We start from the raw sequence: 17,830 nt of genomic DNA, 5'->3' as shown, positions 1-17,830 counted from the left end.
CCCCTCCACCCCTGTCGTGGCTGCTGCTCTGGGCTGTGTTTTGTGTGATGAGGCTGTACCTGAAGCGTGTCTTTCTGAATGCTGCCAGAGAACACCTGACCACATGTGCGCGCCCCCCGTGTGTGTGTGTGTGTGTGTTTTTGTGTGTGCGTGCCTCTAATGCTGAGCCAGGCATGCACCCCCCTCTGGATATGTGAGTGTGTTTGAGCATTGAGCTGAGCCCTGCCTCACCACCTCCAGTCCCCCCATGCGGTCAGTGCACAGGGGGGTCCACCAGATGAGAGGCCGGGCTGCGTAAAAGTGTGGCCTCTCGTGTGGTTTCATCGTAAAACAGCTTTAACACCCACAGGCTGGACTTGTTGGCTACCCTCCCCCCCCCCCCTTCAGCACCTACACCTGCCCTTCTCACACCAACCACTGATCACCTTGACTACACCCACACATACTATCCTAAAGTAACCTGTACTGACCCCCACACACACCTCACACCAACCCCCCACCCACAACCCCCCAGAGCGCTGATTGTGCAGCAGTCTCACAGGGAAACCACTGGCTCTCCCGCTCACGGCTTACTGCCTGACTGACTGGACTGCCAAAGCCAGAGAACTGACCTCCGTTTTTTTTATCAATCTCCCTCTCTCCCTCTCTCCCTTTCGTGTCTGTAGCTCGGGGACGTACCAATCTGGAGCTGCGGGAGAAGTTCATCCTTCCGGAGGGGGCCACGCAGGGCCTGGCGGCGTTCCGCTCGCGGGGCCGCCGCTCCAAGCCTTCGTCCCGCAACGCGTCTCCGACGCGCTCCTCTTCCTCGGCTTCCCAGAGCGCCCAGAGTTGTGCCTCTCTGCCCTCTGCACCCGCCACCCCCACCGCCTCCTCCAGGGTAAGTTGTTGCACTGGACAGACGCTGGCCGGGGCCGCAGAGTGGCACTAATTACTTAGTGGACCGGAGGATATCAGAATCAAAATCCATTTGTTTCCGCCTACTTTCCTCCAACTCCTACTTAAACGATGGAGTCTAGCAATATTTATTTCCACTTTGTCCCCAAGGAAATGTGCTTGTTAATGGAAGTGTTTTTTCTCAGCAGCTTGAAGGTGTTCCATGGCAATAAATGATGCTCTATTATGCACTAGTTATACATGTATGAGAAGAAAAATAGTCTTATGTTTTTGATGGAGGTAGACAAATTGTATAATATAATCATTTTGTGTCAGTGAAAAATATAGCATAGCATTGAAATGTTAAAAAAGACCATAAGGTGAGACAATACATCAGTATAAGCCAATTGATCTTGAATTAATTGCTATTTATGAAATAATTACACGCCTTACATAAGCTGAAAAAAAAACTTGGTTGTGTGAACACGTTGTTGTATCTGTTTGTGCATAAATGTGTATAAAGCTTTTCTCGGCTTTGGGAGCCAAGTTGAGTGAACCTCATGATGCTGCTGCTTTGCAATGTCCCAAGAATCATAAGAAACATTTAACAGCTCAGCAGGAGCTCTGTCAGCCAAAAATCATTACCCTATGATTGCATTTCGAACTAAATGCCATGAAATTCTAAACAAAACAAAACAAAACAAAACAAAACACAAAATCACACACATCCAGTCATCAGTCTATGTCACGTTGGTGCATTTTGTTGTGTTGTCCTGTGATGTTCATAAGCGTGTGTCTGATCATATGAGTTGTGTTGTTGTCTGGTTCAGTTGTGTGTGCGCGCATCTCAGTCACATGGTGATCACTGTCTCATTGTTCATCTTGTCCTGTGTTTCATTTGTTGCTCTGTTTGTCTTTTTTGTCCCCCTTGCGCACCTGCCCATTGCTTCTGATTCCCTCCATTGACTCCTGTTGATCTCACCTTTACCTGTGCATACACACGAACACCCTTTCATTTCCTCTCGTCCTTCTCCCTCCCTCCCTCTCTCTCTCTCTCTCTCTCTCTCTCTCTATCTCCCTCTCTGTCTATCATCCTTCATCCTCCACTCCTCCCTCCTCTGGTTTCTTCTCCACCTCTTTCTCCATCTCCCTGCATCTCACTGCCTGTTTTCCCAGTCGTCCCAATCTCACTCGCGGGGCTACGCCAAGCCCTGGCTGGCACACAGTAAAACGCCAACACCCACCAAGTGCCAGTCCTGTCCAGATCACACTGCCCACACCCCAGGGCAAGAGGTAACACACTCGCCCCCCCTTCTGCTACCTGTAATGCTTCTAACACATTAACTGCTACTTCACGAGACACTCCCAAACCTACATGTTTGCACTTTGAAAACTCACGCAGCCGTATAACAAACCCGGTTTGCACTGAGGCAATTTGCCTATTAATTAACTGAGTTAATATGTAGCACGGTGATAACAAAGCAGTAGGAAGCATGCTAGTCTAGAAATATCCACGGGCTAGTTTCCCAAAGGCTTCATAGTGCATTACTATTACTATTACAACAGTATAGAGTATACAAGCTAATACTCTCTCTACAGCGTAACTGTAGATGTAGCAGCTACAAGCCTTTAGGAAACAGCCCAACTTAGTGAAGGAGTTCTAGCATGACACGTGTTCCCCACCACAACAGGGAGCAGCATCGTCCAAACTACGGCGTCCGGCATTCCACTCCAGCCGCGGGTCACTGACGGGGGAGAACGGAGGAGCCACACCTGCATCCAAAGGACGCCCAGGTGAGCTTGGCCTTGCAGTTCATACTTGTGCTGTGTATATATATAAGGATATATAGTCTTTTTGATCCCGTGAGAGAAATTTGGTCTCTGCATTTATCCCAATCCGTGAATTAGTGAAACACACACGCCGCACACAGTGATCACACAGTGAGGTGAAGCACACACTAATTCCCAACTCAGTGAGCTGCCTGCTACAGCGGTGCTCGGGGAGCAGTGAGGGGTTAGGTGTCTTGCTCAAGGGCACTTCAGCCGATCCACTGGTCGGGGTTCGACAAGTCGGAAGCGCTAACCAGTAGGCTACGGCTGCCCAGTAGGTGCTGCACACCGCTGAGCCATTTCCCTTCACAGCGTGTGCTGTTTCTGATCTCAACCAAATGAATCTGTGCTCTATCTAACGTGCGTCCACAGACACGACACATAAGGATTGTTCACGCTGTGGACGAAGGTAGTAGATCGAATTGTGGAAATAAAAAACAGCCAGGAATTTCTGATTAGGAACTTCCCAGAACAGACTTGTTAGCATTGGCAGTGCGTTTAACTTGGTCACTCTCCTGTTGCATAATCACATCCTGTCTCTCTCTCTCTCTCTCTGTCTCTCTCTCTCTATCGCTCCCTCCCTCTCTCTCTCTCTCTCTCCCTCTGTCTCTCTCTCTGTCTCTCTCTCTCTCGCTCCCTCCCTTTCTCTCGCTCCCTCCCTCTCTCTCTCTGTCTCTCTCTCTCTCTCTGTCTCTCTCTCTCTCCCTCTCTCTCCCTCTCTCTCCCTCTCTCTCCTCCAGACTCCAAGCGCACCCCGTCCTCCGCCAGCGGACCGGCCAGCCGGGCAGGGAGCCGAGCCGGGAGCCGCGCCAGCAGCCGGAGGGGCAGCGACGCGTCGGACGCCTCGGAGCTCCTGGAGACACGCTCGGCCTGCTCCGACACCTCGGACACGCCGCGCCGGCCCGGCAGCAGCAGCAAGCCCTCCAAGATCCCCACCATCTCCAAGAAGGCGCCCAGCCCCAAGACGCCCGCCGGGAAGAAGTAGCAGGGGGGCGCCACTCTTTCAGTCCCAACCCCAACCGAGAGAGGGACAAGCAAGGCCCCGCAGCACATACACTTCAACAAGTACACAAACACACACACACGCAATGCGCCGCGAGGAGGATAGCCAGCTACGGTGGCCCGGAGAGTTCAGCACACACAAGGCTGGGGCCAGACGTCCGTGAACTGTTCCCCTAACCAGACCCAGTCTGCCCCCCCCCCCCCCCCCTCCCCTCACCCTCTCCTCCTCCACTCATGCGGGAGACGGGGAGAGGCTGCTGCTGCTCCGTGACACCCCCCCGCCCGCCGCTCTGACTAACGGTAGAACCACAGGATGCTGCCTTATATGTGTCTCTCATTGACCTTACTTTTGATCCGTCGTCCTTACTTAACACCTTACACACCTTTTTTTTTGGTTTTTGTTTCCCCTTTGAGCGGGTTACTGATTCTTCAGCACATGCACTTGGACTATCTGCCTGTCACACACAGACACACACACACACACACACACACACAGTAACACACACAACTGTACACTACCCTACAGCACAACTGGTCCAGGACTATCCGGGGTAGAGGGAAGGACAGTGGGTGATCCTCTGTTTGACCGATTGATCCATGAACTGGCTGATTCAGAGGACGGGAGTCTTGGTGTGTGACCAGCATCTGAATGCAAAGACCCATTGCAGGACTACAGAACCAGCCCACAGGAAGGGAGGAGAAGTACCTCACACCACAGGGACATGACAGGGTCCATTATATATCCATATGGTGGTGTTGTTACTGAGTTATGTGGAAACAAACAAACAAACAAGAAAACAAAAACAATGGACAGATGCACTTAAGCGTTTTGTGGGAATCTGTGCACATGGCTTAACACAGCATACATACACACACACACACGCTCACACACTAAGTGTTCCAAAACCCTGTCGTGATCAGACTGAAGCAACATGTTTCCCATGTTTCCCAACGTTCCAATCGTGTGTGTGGGTGTGTGTGTGTGTGTGTTCGGTTGTGTTCAAACCAAACTCCAGAAGCCCAACAGACTGCGCCCCCCTGTCTCATAGACACACAGGGGACAGCACACACGCCGCCATTCACCTTTGACCCTCCGGTGTTGTCATGGTAACCCATGTGCTCATGTGTTTGTTTTAACTCTGCTTCCTCCTCACAAGTTACAGAAATGTCTTTTAATGTTGTTACGTCACTTCACAGTATGCAAAAATGAATTAATTGTTAATGTCTCTTTTTTTTCTGATTAATTTATAATCCTATTGTATTTGTTTCTGTTCCTTCCTCTAGTATAAGAAAATGTGTATTTATTTTTCCGTACAGGATCATATCACCTTTTGAGAGTGACTAGTATTAAAACAACTCTGATAATAATGATGATGATGACGATGATAAAGACTTTTTAAAAACCCAGGAGACTGCCTCTCCTAGAGTAGTTTACTTGATCATGTTTTTTTTTGTGTGGTTTAACTGACAAGGAAGTTGACCGATTCCAGTGGTGGCCTTCTTCACCTATGACTACAAATCCCAGATCCTGTCTAAAAGTGGCTTCCTACCTGTGTGTAGGTACAACAGCATCTTGAGACATGAATGAGGAGGACCTCAGGGGGGTGATGGGATAGCGTTGGGGCTCTGCTCGACCCCCACCCGACCCCCTCAGCTGCCTCCCCTTGATAGGCTCTTCAAATTGTCTTCGTCGTTGACAAACATTGCTCCTCCCTTTGTCATTAATGAGAAATGTATGGCAAGTCTGAGAGTGAGCAATACCTTAAGGTGGTTCGTATTTATTTATTGTTTCTAGGAAGGAAGGAGGAGCTATCGAAGGGATCTACCTTTTGATTGTGTCACTGTCTGTGTAACATGAAATTGAGTGTGGGGGAGGGAGGGGGGGGTGACATTGTGTAAAAGAAAAAAAATAAGATTATAAAACCTTTTTTTGTTCTTTTGTATTAAAATAATGCTTGCAGTAAAATATCATGCTATGTCTTCTGTCCTTATTTTCCATTTTTTGAGAATAACTGTGTGTAAGGAAACTCTGCAGATATCTCTCCTAGGAGAGTTTGTGTGTGTGTTTGTGTGTGTCTTTGCGTTAATTTCATGGATAACAGGAAACGATAATTAGGAATAGGGTGCAATTACTGTCCCAGCGATAAGGGCACACCCTACAAAGCTAGCTTGTGCGTGCGTCCGTACGTGTGTGTGTGTGCGTGCGTTTGTACTCAAGTGTGTGTGGAACAGGAGTCATGGTCAAGCATGTGGAGAGGAACAATAACTAGTAGTGCATGTCTGTGTTTGTGTGTATATGTGCTTGCATTGGATTTTGTATATGTTGGGTGTCTCCACAGAACGGATGGGGTTCAGGAAGGGTGGTGTTTCACAGTTGTGTGTGTTTGTGTGTGTTTTACAGGCATAACTCTGCAGCTGTGTGTGTGGGTTCATACACAAATATTTAAACCCACTCACATCCTCTCCCACATACATGTCATCACCACAGCTCCGGCACTGCTGACCGTCCGCACACACACACACACACACAAACACACACACACACACACTGCCACCCTGCCCTCAGTGTAGTCCATTCCAACTCCTCACATGTAAAATCATCTCTCAACATCAACAGATTAACACTAAACAGGAAAACTGAACGCCACGCTTGACTTCAGTATAGCCTCAGCACCTGAGTAGGGATCCACATTGCTTTCCAGTCGGTTTGGCACGTCCGCTTGGATTCTGTGGCAAAGCCATGTGACCACTTTTCAAAGTGACCACAGAAATGGGCACGTTTGAAGTCACACATCCACACAGAGGGACGTGCTCAGACATAAACCCTGCTCTATATTTGAGTGTGCTCCCGGAGGGCAGGATCCTGCACAGAAATCCGCATGTGCCATAAACACAAACCTGCTTTCAACACCGTAGATTAAGATGGATTAAGAAATTTACACTTGGCAACAGTTTCTGTTTCGACTTCAAAGTCATCTTTTTTTTTTTTTTAAAGGGAGCTTGTTTTTCCAGAATTGCAGACATTTACAAAGATTTGTTTGGATAAACACATACCTCCATTCATTTGTTGTTTTTTCTCTTAGCAAACGGAATGGCCTACAACTAGATAACATGGCAAAAAAGGGTAGATGAATAGAAGAGAGAGATGAAAGGGTATGAAGAGAAGGAGGAGGGAGGAGAAGAGTCATCAAGGGCTGTGGAGAGAGTGAGGGAGTCTGACTCGGTTTGGAAACACCCTCATTGAGAGGGGCATCCTGTGATGTGCAGGCTTCTGTGATTACACCCTGCACAGCACGTCAGACCAAGAGGACGACAGGGGCCGGGAACACCGGAGGGCTTTTTTTGTAAGCTCACACTTGTAGGATTATGGACATTTATTTTCCTCCTGTTGAATTGGGAAACTGAAGGATTGAAGGAATCTATTTTGATTGCTCTGTGTTGTGTTAGAAGTAAATGATAAGTTTCTCCTTGGAAAATAGAAATACATTTTTTTTTTTGCTTTGAGGATCTTCAGAGAGAGAGAGAGAGAGGGGAAACATTTTTGGCTCCATCTATATGTAACCGATTCAAGTGGAAGGAATATTGAGATCCAGGTTTTGAGTTGGAGATTTGCTGTGGATGTTTTCCATGCCTTGTGGATATACAGTGTGGTTTTGATCAGGCTTGCTGTCGGATCTGGAGAATTGGCAGGTGTGACATTTGATTTGGGAACCTCTGAAGAAAGACTCGCTTGTGCGTCTGACCCATTTTATTTATTTTCTTCGTGACTCATATATCACGTTTCTGACGGTGCCCAGCAGACGTCCACCTGCTCTCTCCTCAACCTTTTATGACGCTCCAAATTCACTTTTCAAGGAGCCGAGTCAGTAACTCCGACAAATACATGTTTATGTTCCCCTGCTTTGGCCGTTGTTCCTTTCCTAGTCATTTCTTCCTCTGAACCTGTGTATGAAACAGCTTCTTCAAGGAGCAAGTGGTTTTGGAGACGCATTAAAAGTGTTCCCAGAGTGAGGAAAGAGCACAGGGAGAAATGGGAACAGAAAACACTGCCCTTTCTTAATGAAACACGGACCACAGAGGACCATCTTCCAGGACGCATAATAACAACCAAGCACATAAACGGACAAGCTCAGTCAGTGAGGCAACTTCTTGTGCTGGCCAGAGTGTGATAGTCCCTTTTAATGCTGGTGCTGTGACCGTTCCAGAAGATTCTGGGTTGTTTAAAACAGTGAGACTCCTGGACTGAGACAGTGAGAGCAAGACGGAGACGCGAGTGCTTTGCCATTGCATTTTTGAACGTTAAAGTGTGACTAAATAATTGACAATTGAGACAAAACCACAAAAATGGTAATGGATCCCTCAAGTCAAGACACTGCAGGACATTGTAAGAGGAGCAGCTCCAGAAGGCACACACTGTCCTGCTGTTGGAGAGAACAGAGCAGCGTTGGCAAGGGCCAGAGCAGGAGATTGTCCCCCCTGGCTGTCCTGCTCCACGTCTGTGTCCTGCTGTGTGTGTGCGGGGGAGTGGAGGGGGTGGTCCACTCCAGCTTCCGCCGCCTGAGCGGTCGCGAGAAGAAGGAGATGCAGCGGGAGATCCTCTCGGTGCTCGGCCTGCCGGGGCGACCGCGGCCCCACCCCCCGCTGCGCCCACCGTCCTCGGCGCCCCTCTTCATGCTGGACCTGTACCACGCCGTGTCCGAGGGCGAGGAAGGACTCGGGGGCCGGCTGGCCGCCGTTGGGACGGGCCACGTCCACACTCACGCCTTCCCCACCCTCAGCACGCACATGCCGCCCCTCGGCTCTGTTGTCAGCGAGGCCGACACCGTCATGAGCTTTGTCAACCTGGGTGAGTGGTGGGTGTGCATTGGGGGTCAAAGTTCACGTTGGTGTTTGGATGGCTGTCATGATGACTTATGCTTAAGGTCTATGGAAATACAGAAACTGAAAAAATGACATACACATCTTATAATAACACTTGACTTGACGGTATCTACATAAGAGTGACATGACACCGTCATAACTTGTCATGACAAAAACCGAATGACATTTGACAGAAGCGAGTGACGGAAGTGTTATGTCATAAACGTTTATAACTTGTTTATAATGTTTTTGACACTTTCATGACAGTGTCATGTCACACTTGTAGATACTGTCAAGTAAAGTGTAACCAATACTTTAGAGCCATTTACAAAGCATTGCTGGACTCTAATGGATCCAGCATAAACTGTAAGGTGTACCGTCACACCGGTGTGATGGGAATGTTGGAAAATGAACGTTCTAAAGAATATCTGGATTCATTGAATTCAACATAGAATTTTAGAACCTTCAATTGTTGCGGAACGGAATCTTATGTTAGAATGTTGAAAAACCCACACCTTTAAGGGTTAAAGGGAGACTCAGTGAGATGGTCACTAGCAGACTTGCTCCCGTGGAATGTTGTTAGTAAACACCTTTTCTTCAGTGGGCCACTAACAAGCACTGTTCAAAACCACCAGAACGCTATGAAAGCTAAGAATGATAGAATGATAACGTTTTTCAATCACTGCAAACAACTTGCAGATGTGGCCCGCATGCCTCGTTTCATGTTTACGTTGCACAATTTGGCAAAACACTCTTATGGGGAGTCCTTCACAAAGACACATAGTCATATGGTAAGGGAGTACTCAGTCATTTCTGGTGAATAAGGCTAAACTGATGACAGATTACCAGAGATGGATATGCTGATTGTGCTTGGTATTTGTTGGGTGGTATGCATAGTTGTCCTGGTTCTCCGGTCAGACGTTCCCACTATCACTGTAAAGACTGTTTTCCTGTTGTAGTTCAGACAGCCTAGATCTTATCACCAAATCAGTTAAAACATCCTCCTGCCCAATTGTCTCCTTCCTCTCTCCTTCAGAAGAAGACCCTGGGAACTCACTGCATTCTCATCATTTGAGTTGTATACTGTACGTCCACTTGTGACCACTGAGTATAGGTCACAAAACATGTGTGTAACACATGTAATCCTGTTGTACACAATCACCATTGAAAACATGCTTGTGTATAATCTGTGTGTGGAAGAATGCACTGTACAACTACCTTAATATACTGTAGCTCAACGAATGGCCGTCTTCTATGTACTGTACATTAACATGTGGATGCCAATAGATCAATCGGACAGTTAATAGACAAACACAGTGAACGAACTGAACGAACAGGACACTGGACTCTCCACGGTGGACCGCTCCAGTGCGGTCCACGGTCCAGGCCTGGGCAGCGAGATGTGGCTCGGAGAGCACAGCTGTGCAGAATTACAGGCCTTGTTGCAGCACTCAGCAGATGAAAATACTGCTGGATGGCTCTCTATATATATCTGCGCAGCCTGTAATTAGTGGTGCAGTGCTGTTGGGCTGCTGGGCTGTGCGGGGTGTAATTACAGAACGTTCCGCTCTGGGCTGGGGGTGTCAGTCTGCTCCGGTGTGCTCAGCAAGGTCACACTCACACTCACTGCCATTCTTCTTGTGCTTTATCTGTTTCTCTCTTCCTCTCTCTCTCTACCTCTCTCTCTCTACCTCTCTCTCTCTACCTCTCTCTCTCTACCTCTCTCTCTCTACCTCTCTCTCTCTACCTCTCTCTCTCTACCTCTCTCTCTCTACCTCTCTCTCTCTACCTCTCTCTCTCTACCTCTCTCTCTCTACCTCTCTCTCTCTACCTCTCTCTCTCTACCTCTCTCTCTCTACCTCTCTCTCTCTACCTCTCTCTCTCTACCTCTCTCTCTCTTCCTCTCATTCTCACATCTGTTTTTTTTCTCTTTGTCATTCTTTCTTATTGCCTCTCGGTCATTGGCTGCTTTTTTGGTATCCACTCTCCTGCATCACCTCTCTTTGGTATCCACTCTCTCTCTCTCTCTCTCTCTCTCTCTCCCTGCAACTGTTGTTTCAGTTTCTTTTTCTCTTTCGGTCTTGGCTCGGTTCGGTGTCACTAACCGTTTGGCTACAAAGCTTATTGGATGGAATCCTACAAGGATCAATACTTACTCGACCTTTGCTGAAAATAATGCACTGTGAAATATGAACATAAATTCCCATTGAAGTGATGATGCACAATAAAATATGTATTTATGATATACCGGATGAAACTATAAAGAAGTGCCTGATACAGTGTGCAACATGTAAAAAAAAAACTTGAACTAAACGTTTAAATGCTTTAACACTTATCAACTAAATATCTGTTTAATATCTGTCTAATACTTTTATAATACATTATTTCCCCCTGACCCTTCCAGTGGAGCATGAGCGGGACCTGCTTCAACCACGACCGTACTGGAAGGAGTTCCGTTTTGACCTCACGCCCCTCCCACAGGGAGAGACGGTGACAGCGGCGGAGTTTCGCATCTACAAGACTCTGACCATGGGCCAGAGGGCCAACCACACGCTACACATTTCCGTCTACGAGATCCAGCGAGAGAACAGACACAGGTGCTGCACCCCAACACAAAACTGTGTCCTGACTGTACGTCTTTTTGTCTAAAATATGTGGTCACTAGGTCCGTTGCCTTACACATGTGTGGTGTCCTCATCATGTTGGGCGCTGCTGTTGCAGGCTGGGTATTTTCTCTTACATCATACATCATACATGAGCTGTACTGTAGAATGGTAATGGCTATGTCTGCGCATGAAAATAGTCACAGGTTAACCACAGTGGTTCATTCGATTCCCTCTTTGGTCTGCAACCGTTCAAACATAGAATGTACTGAGACTTTGGGCAAAAAGACTGTGACTATTGAACCAGATGCTGCTTTATCAATAATTGACAGTATGCCATTATGTAATATGTATCAGATGACCAGTATAGTAATGCATTTGATATTCAACCAGTTTGAGTGGTAGCTGAAAAGTTTAATTTAACATGGTGTTTGTCATTGGCTGCATACAGGTATAGTTCTCTCCTTACCGCACATAGTTAAATTGTGGAAAGTGACGGCATTTGGTAAATTGTCTCCTCTACACTTGGAAAAGAATGAATAGTATTCAATAGTTTCAGATCTGATCTATTTTTTTATTTCCTGCTGCCACAGATCAGTTGGTCAGTTATAAATTTTCTGGTATACAGTCATGTGTTTTGCATTTCTTTTTGTTCAGTAGTCACACATTTTTTCCATACTTGTAAATATCCAGAGGTCCTCCCCTCCCCTCCCCCACCCAGCACTGCCAGTGCATGGTGAGCTGGGGTCACAGAGGGACCATACCAACACTCATACTTACATGAGTCATTCATGCTAACACGCGCAAATGCTTACGAATGTCGACATATCCCTGTACATACCCAGATCAGTGTGCAAATCAGAGCATTTTCTCTATGTAGATTTTTCCCCCCCTCTCATTTCTTGTCAGTGACGCTCACACAGTTCCTCAGACATCTGCACTTACCCTATATTGGATGTGCGGAACTGAAGACATGTATTTCACTGTAGTCATGGCTGCCGTTCTTGATATAGTAACATCTGACTATGGTGGCTCCTATTTCAGGGAGCCAGAGTTGGTGCTGCTGGACATGCAGTCAGTTCCAGCAGGGCAGGAGGGCTGGCTGGCGTTTGATGTGACCTCAGCCAGTAACCGCTGGCTGCTGAACCCACGGAGCAACCTGGGCATCCGGCTCTACGTGGAGACAGAGGAGGGTGAGGCACAGACTGGGGGTCAGCTTTTTGGAAATAACCAGCTGCTCGTGCTTGAGCACAGAGGCTCCAGTGTGAGCTGATTCATAAGTTACTTCAGAGAGCTGGACATTAGGATGTGACTTCTTTCTGTGTTACTAGTGTGTGAAGTGCTTACAGAACCAAAGTTATAATTTCCAAGACATACACACTAATATTAGTTCCTTCCTGGTTAGTATTTTCATCAAATGACTAAATATAAGGAGTAATAGGGAACGTCTGGCATTCGAGTAACTTCTTAAAATGAAAAGAAAGTCTGCACACTGTAAAGCTCTAATTCAAATGATTAAAAAAAAAATGGAGCTAAACAGTGTGCAGATCTTGTTCTTTTTTTACTAGTTTCTTGGTCTTGCACCTGAACAGTTTTGTGGATGTGCACACACTTGCTCTGTTTTTTTTCTTTCATTTTTACATTTTTTCAATTTAACGTGGCTAGCATCCATAGCCCACAATTCCCCCCAGTTGATTTTCCTCTTCTCACCTATTATTATACCAGTTCATCCATTGCCCTTGCTTGACATGAGAAGCCACTGCTGCTTGTCTAGTTTACTCTTGTTTATTCACAGACAAAGCTGTTTAGTCTGCTTCCTCTCTGGCAATTTATCCTTACCCCATGCTTTCCCACTGTTCCCTAAACCAAACCCTGCTCATCCACTCTGTACCTGCTCAATGAGATCCCTATTCTGAGATCCTTATTCTATTATGCATACACAGACCAAGGCCACCTTATGTGTGGAAAAAGCCCAAACTACAAGTACTTTTATTTCAATTTAGGCAAGGTATTATCAGTGCTAAGCTTTAACAATGAATTCACAGAGTTCTACAACTTGTTCATGGTCACTAAACATGGAATTATATCACCTGCCCATAGACAATAGAAGGAATCCCCTCACCATGAATGTAAGACCTCTTGGTTATGGTTATGGTTATGGGATTTGGCAGACACCTTTGTCCAAAGCGACACACAAATACAAAAACAACATAATATTTAAAATTTAACAGGGAACAGATTAGAATGTTGGTCAAACTATAATAAGGAGGATACCAATAAGAAACAACAATGTCAATTCAATCAATAGCCTAATAAAATAAGCAATGAAAATGAGGGAAAAGGCAATAACAAACAATAATGTCCATTCAATCAATAATAGAAAAACAATGACATTGTAAGACTACATTAAGGAGAATATCAATAATAATTGTTCTTCTACTAGTTTTGCTTAACGAAAGATACATGTACTGTACATTTGCTGGATTTCACTTTCATCCTTGCCCATCTTTTCACTAAGCGAAACTTTGGCATGGTGAAGGTCAACGGGGAAATGCTGTCATCTATCTAGGTTTACTTGAAATCTTCTCAGGGACCTGAAAGTAACTGAATGCCTTCCACAACAGTCCTGGGCTCTGATCCAGAGGTATAAGGAAGGCCCAAAAATACCTTATGGAAGTGTCTGCCTTCTGTCTTTGCTGCGTGGATGTGATGCCAAATCACACTACGATGTTCCAGACATCCAGGAAATCCTGGAACACATTGTAGGATTTCTTTTAGTGAGAGGTGTAGGAAAGTAGTTGAGGAGTTTAGGGGTGTCAACAAAAAGGTTTTAATTATCCTATAATCATCCTATCTATACTACCGCCATAATGTAGAATTACTGAAAGTCCTACATGATTACTGATATTGATGCTTAGACTTTGTTGAGATGATACTGTGATTAGACTTTATTTAAAGCATATATATAATATGTGAATAATACATATTATTTATCATTTATATCATGCAATTTGTCATTTCATTTATATCATGCAATTTGTCAATTTATCATTTATATCAGTAATCATTTCTTGAATTTCCCCTAGGGATCAATAAAGTATATCTATCTATCTATCTATTATATCAAACAATAATCTGCTCGACTGCTTAGAATGTTCGGTTTGCAATTTCAAAAGAAACTTCGGTTTCTGGATTTTAGCAGATTCACTGACTGCAGTTGTAAGTCACATTTATAGTCATTGTGTGTTGACTGCAACATGTACTGTAAACGACTTGATTAGACCCAAGCGTGTGTTAATAACGGACCTCATTACTTCTCCTCCAGACCGATCACTGTCTGCAGGATGGGTGGGTCTGATTGGGCGGCGGGGGCCACGCTCTAAGCAGCCCTTTATGGTGACATTCTTTCGGGCCAGTCAGGCCCCCTGTCGCCCTCCACGAGCAGTCAGGCACAACAACCCCCGGAAGAAGAAACCCAAATACACTCTGCCACACCCCAACCGACCTGGGATATTTGGTGAGCTTGCAGACAGGAGTTGTTGAGCATACTCTGTTGATTGGATGATCCTTTGTCTGATTAATGGTGTTTACCTTTCTGTGCACAGATCAGATCCCCACAAGTGGCCGCCAGGCATGCAAAAGACATGAACTGTATGTGAGCTTCAGTGATCTGGGATGGAAGGTTAGCTTTCTCACAAACACACATTTCAACATGCTGTTTTGTGGTTTGGTCAAGGCCATCTGTTTTGCTGTAGAACATACTGTCCACAAACTTTGCTGTGGACACACTCATCTACGCATATTGCAACATGGTCAGTCAATTGTGAGTTGTGATATGCACAGTTTTTGATTCTGCGTATAAGCCCAATTCTGAAATGAGATTTCAGAACTAATAGAATGTGTATAACAAAATATTATTTAGAACAAATAATTATTTGAGTTAAAGAAAAGCTTGCTGATGCTGTGATGCTGAGCTGCTGGTCTAATAGTGTGATTGTGGTGTTTGTGTGTGTGTGTGTGTGTGTGTGTGTGTGTGTGTGTGTGTGTGTGTGTGTGTGTGTGTGTGTGAGTGTGTGTGTGTGTGTGTTTGTGTGTGTGTGAGTGTGTGTGTGTGAGTGTGTGTGTGTGTGTGTGTGTGTGTGTGTGTGTGTGTGTGTGTGTGTGTGTGTGAGTGTGTGTGTGTGTGTGTGTGTGTGTGTGTGTGTGTGTGTGTGTGTCTCCCTCAGGACTGGGTGTTGGCTCCACGGGGTTACTCAGCCTATTACTGTGATGGAGCGTGCGACTATCCCTTAGGGGCTTGCATGAATGCCACCAACCACGCCATGATCCAGCTAGTGGTCCGTGTTTTTTTTTTGCTCTTTTTTCTCGTGTTTTTCTCGTCATTCTCTCTATTTGTCCTTTTTTCTTCTCCCTCTGCTCTCCTACTGCCTTTTACTCTGCCTACTACTTCAGTTAGTTTGCTGTTGTTGGGGATAGAAGAATTTCACTGTCAAGAAGACCAAAGACATCTATTCATTTAAGTGAACTATTTTTAATTCTATGAACAGGTCCATCTGCTGAAGCCAGATGAGGTGCCGAAGGCATGCTGTGCCCCTACCAAGTTGAGCCCCATATCTGTGCTCTTCTACGACGACAACAACAATGTCATCCTCAAGAAGCACCGCAACATGGTGGTCAAGACCTGCGGCTGTTTATAGCCCCCTTTGGCCCAATGTGCTAGGACTCCCAAGGACTCTGCCAACTGTATTCACACACACACACACACACACACACACACACACACACACACACACACACACACACTGAGCACAAAGCTACAAAATACTAGCATAAATGACTTCCCTTCAATGCAGTTTGCTGCTATCCTGTATGTTAGGGCTAAGCAGTAATGAAGAAAAAGGACCCAGTGGTATTGTTCTCCTCTTCTCTTGGCTATTCTACCTAGGACACACAATGATACAGCTCGTGCCAAAACACAAATTCTCCAGGTGTGGGGTCTGCTAAGCCTCTCGTACTCCACAGGTCACATCTGGGCACTCATATGCCTGTGTTTGGTTCACGCTGATTTCTTGCGTTATGGTTAATTCAACACACCAACATGTCAATTTGTACCAATATATTATTTTCGGACATCTTGGAATGTAATGAAAATGTTTTCCCTGCCACTTTTCAAGATGTTATTTAATTGAGATGATAATATGTATAATGTTATGTAGCGACATCATAAAGGGTACAAATCTTCCAACGAATGCCTTTTTGGAAATCTATTTATACCCTCTTGAAAGTTATTTAAAAAGAAATTTATCTCCACAGTCATGCATCTCTTACACACCCTGCTAGTATGTCTGTTAGTTTGAATTTGGTTTTCTGAATCCTAAATTAATTGTTTGTGTTGTTCAACAGCATTTATGTGTTCGGTACAACAAAGGTGGTGGTAAAATGAGAAATAGGGAGTGAGACTATTTTAGGCTAGGTTTAGTTACTGAGGGCTGGTGGCCATATAACAAGGATGTTCAAGAGATTTAGAATCATTTCACACTCTAGGTGGCGCTACAGCCAAACGGTGATGAGACAATATCTAAGCTACTGTCTCTGTGCAACTGTGGGTCTCTTACCATTAGGGCATTCATAATCACAGAACTGAGTGGAACTCTTGAGTCTGGTCACACCTGATTTAGCTAACCATGAGAGCATAATGATTACACTGACTCTCATTAGGTGTTGTTTAGTCAGAGAAAGATAAACGAAATGTAAGATTTAGAGGCCCTGGTTCAACATATGTACTCCTATGTAAAGTTGTTGTAATATTGAATATCTAGCTGAGGATACAGCCACAAAAAACTAAGCCATACATAGCAATAGAGGCATACTGTAGTAACATCAATCTTTATAACAACATGTCTTTAAGTAGCTCACAATTTGCAGATGTTCAGTTTGCAAAATGGAACTGTATGTTGTAATGTTTCTCTTTGTTACTCCATCCAAATTGTATAATCTCTTCACAAACCTTCAAATGATATTGGGAACGTGCCAGTATTAATAGAAGCTATATATTATCTATCTATTAAACCTTTAATAATAAATAGGCCTTGATAATAGACATGTAATAGATCCTATTAAGATTTAGGAGGCTTTTTTGTAAATTTGAGTTAACATGTGAGTACATATTTCTGCACTCTTGGATAGTCTGTGCCTGGATGCAGATTTGTTGGGACGTGACTCCAAAGTGAAGACACAATGTCAATCTGACAGATTAGTCAACCCCTTAGCTCAGATCTGCACTGTGGTTCCACTTTTCAGACATACCAAACAAACACTTATCTGCCAAGGAAGTAATCATGGAACCTTATTGCAAATTTGAGTTTTAGGCACATGTACTGGTTGAATAGGCTGCATGTGACCAATAGAGAATGCTGCAAATCGGCATCAAGGTTTCACCAAAATAATTGGCCCTATGTTCTATCACATGACACTGACAGAAACCTGAGAGAGATACAGGATAAAACCTGAGAGAGATTTGAGATAAAAGAGTTGGAAATCGCCTGCTGCTACAAGTGCTTAAACTTGGGCATGACCTTCTTGGTGATGAACATTTGACATGACATGCATGCATTATGGTCAAATTTTGGAGATGACTTTTGTTATTTCTAGGCCTATCACTC

General features: G+C 45.1%; 2 protein-coding genes across 17 annotated transcripts in view; both read left to right on the top strand.

Moving 5' to 3' along the window:
- The window catches only part of macf1a (microtubule actin crosslinking factor 1a), a 195,251-nt gene extending 189,578 nt beyond the window's left edge, over positions 1–5,673 (top strand). For 15 of the 16 annotated variants that reach the window (XM_076301492.1, XM_076301490.1, XM_076301491.1 and 12 more), the window contains 4 exons: positions 666–877; positions 2,050–2,166; positions 2,565–2,667; positions 3,444–5,673. In XM_076301492.1, the coding sequence (XP_076157607.1) occupies positions 666–877; positions 2,050–2,166; positions 2,565–2,667; positions 3,444–3,688 (677 nt within the window). In that variant the 3' untranslated portion in view covers positions 3,689–5,673. The remainder of the gene's footprint in view (positions 1–665; positions 878–2,049; positions 2,167–2,564; positions 2,668–3,443) is intronic. The other variant, XM_076301482.1, reaches the window with a different exon arrangement.
- A 1,272-nt stretch (positions 5,674–6,945) lies between these two features.
- bmp8a (bone morphogenetic protein 8a) lies at positions 6,946–16,417 on the top strand. The gene is made up of 7 exons (XM_076301456.1): positions 6,946–8,551; positions 10,970–11,162; positions 12,213–12,361; positions 14,494–14,685; positions 14,774–14,850; positions 15,395–15,505; positions 15,716–16,417. Exons 1-7 carry the CDS (start codon positions 8,050–8,052, stop codon positions 15,863–15,865), a joined length of 1,374 nt encoding a protein of 457 aa, XP_076157571.1. The 5' UTR covers positions 6,946–8,049; the 3' UTR covers positions 15,866–16,417.
- The last annotated feature ends 1,413 nt before the right edge of the window (positions 16,418–17,830 follow it).

Source organism: Alosa pseudoharengus, unplaced genomic scaffold, assembly GCF_046254945.1.
Source record: "Alosa pseudoharengus isolate Yale_2024_CS ecotype anadromous, Long Island Sound unplaced genomic scaffold, YU_APseudo_1.1 YU_APseudo_1.1_scf_23, whole genome shotgun sequence".
Classification (NCBI taxonomy): Eukaryota; Metazoa; Chordata; class Actinopteri; order Clupeiformes; family Clupeidae; genus Alosa; species Alosa pseudoharengus.
Note: the sequence above shows the minus strand (reverse complement) of the source record. Positions and strands in the feature narration are given on the sequence as shown.

What these genes read in the sequence shown, in the direction of transcription:
- bmp8a (XM_076301456.1), top strand. Translation starts at nt 8,050, where the DNA reads ATGGTAATGGATCCCTCAAGTCAAGACACTGCAGGACATTGTAAGAGG. An exon ending in CTACGTGGAGACAGAGGAGG is followed by an intron (nt 12,362 to 14,493) that starts GTGAGGCACAGA and finishes CTTCTCCTCCAG; the next exon opens with ACCGATCACTGTCTGCAGGA. An exon ending in TCAGTGATCTGGGATGGAAG is followed by an intron (nt 14,851 to 15,394) that starts GTTAGCTTTCTC and finishes TGTCTCCCTCAG; the next exon opens with GACTGGGTGTTGGCTCCACG.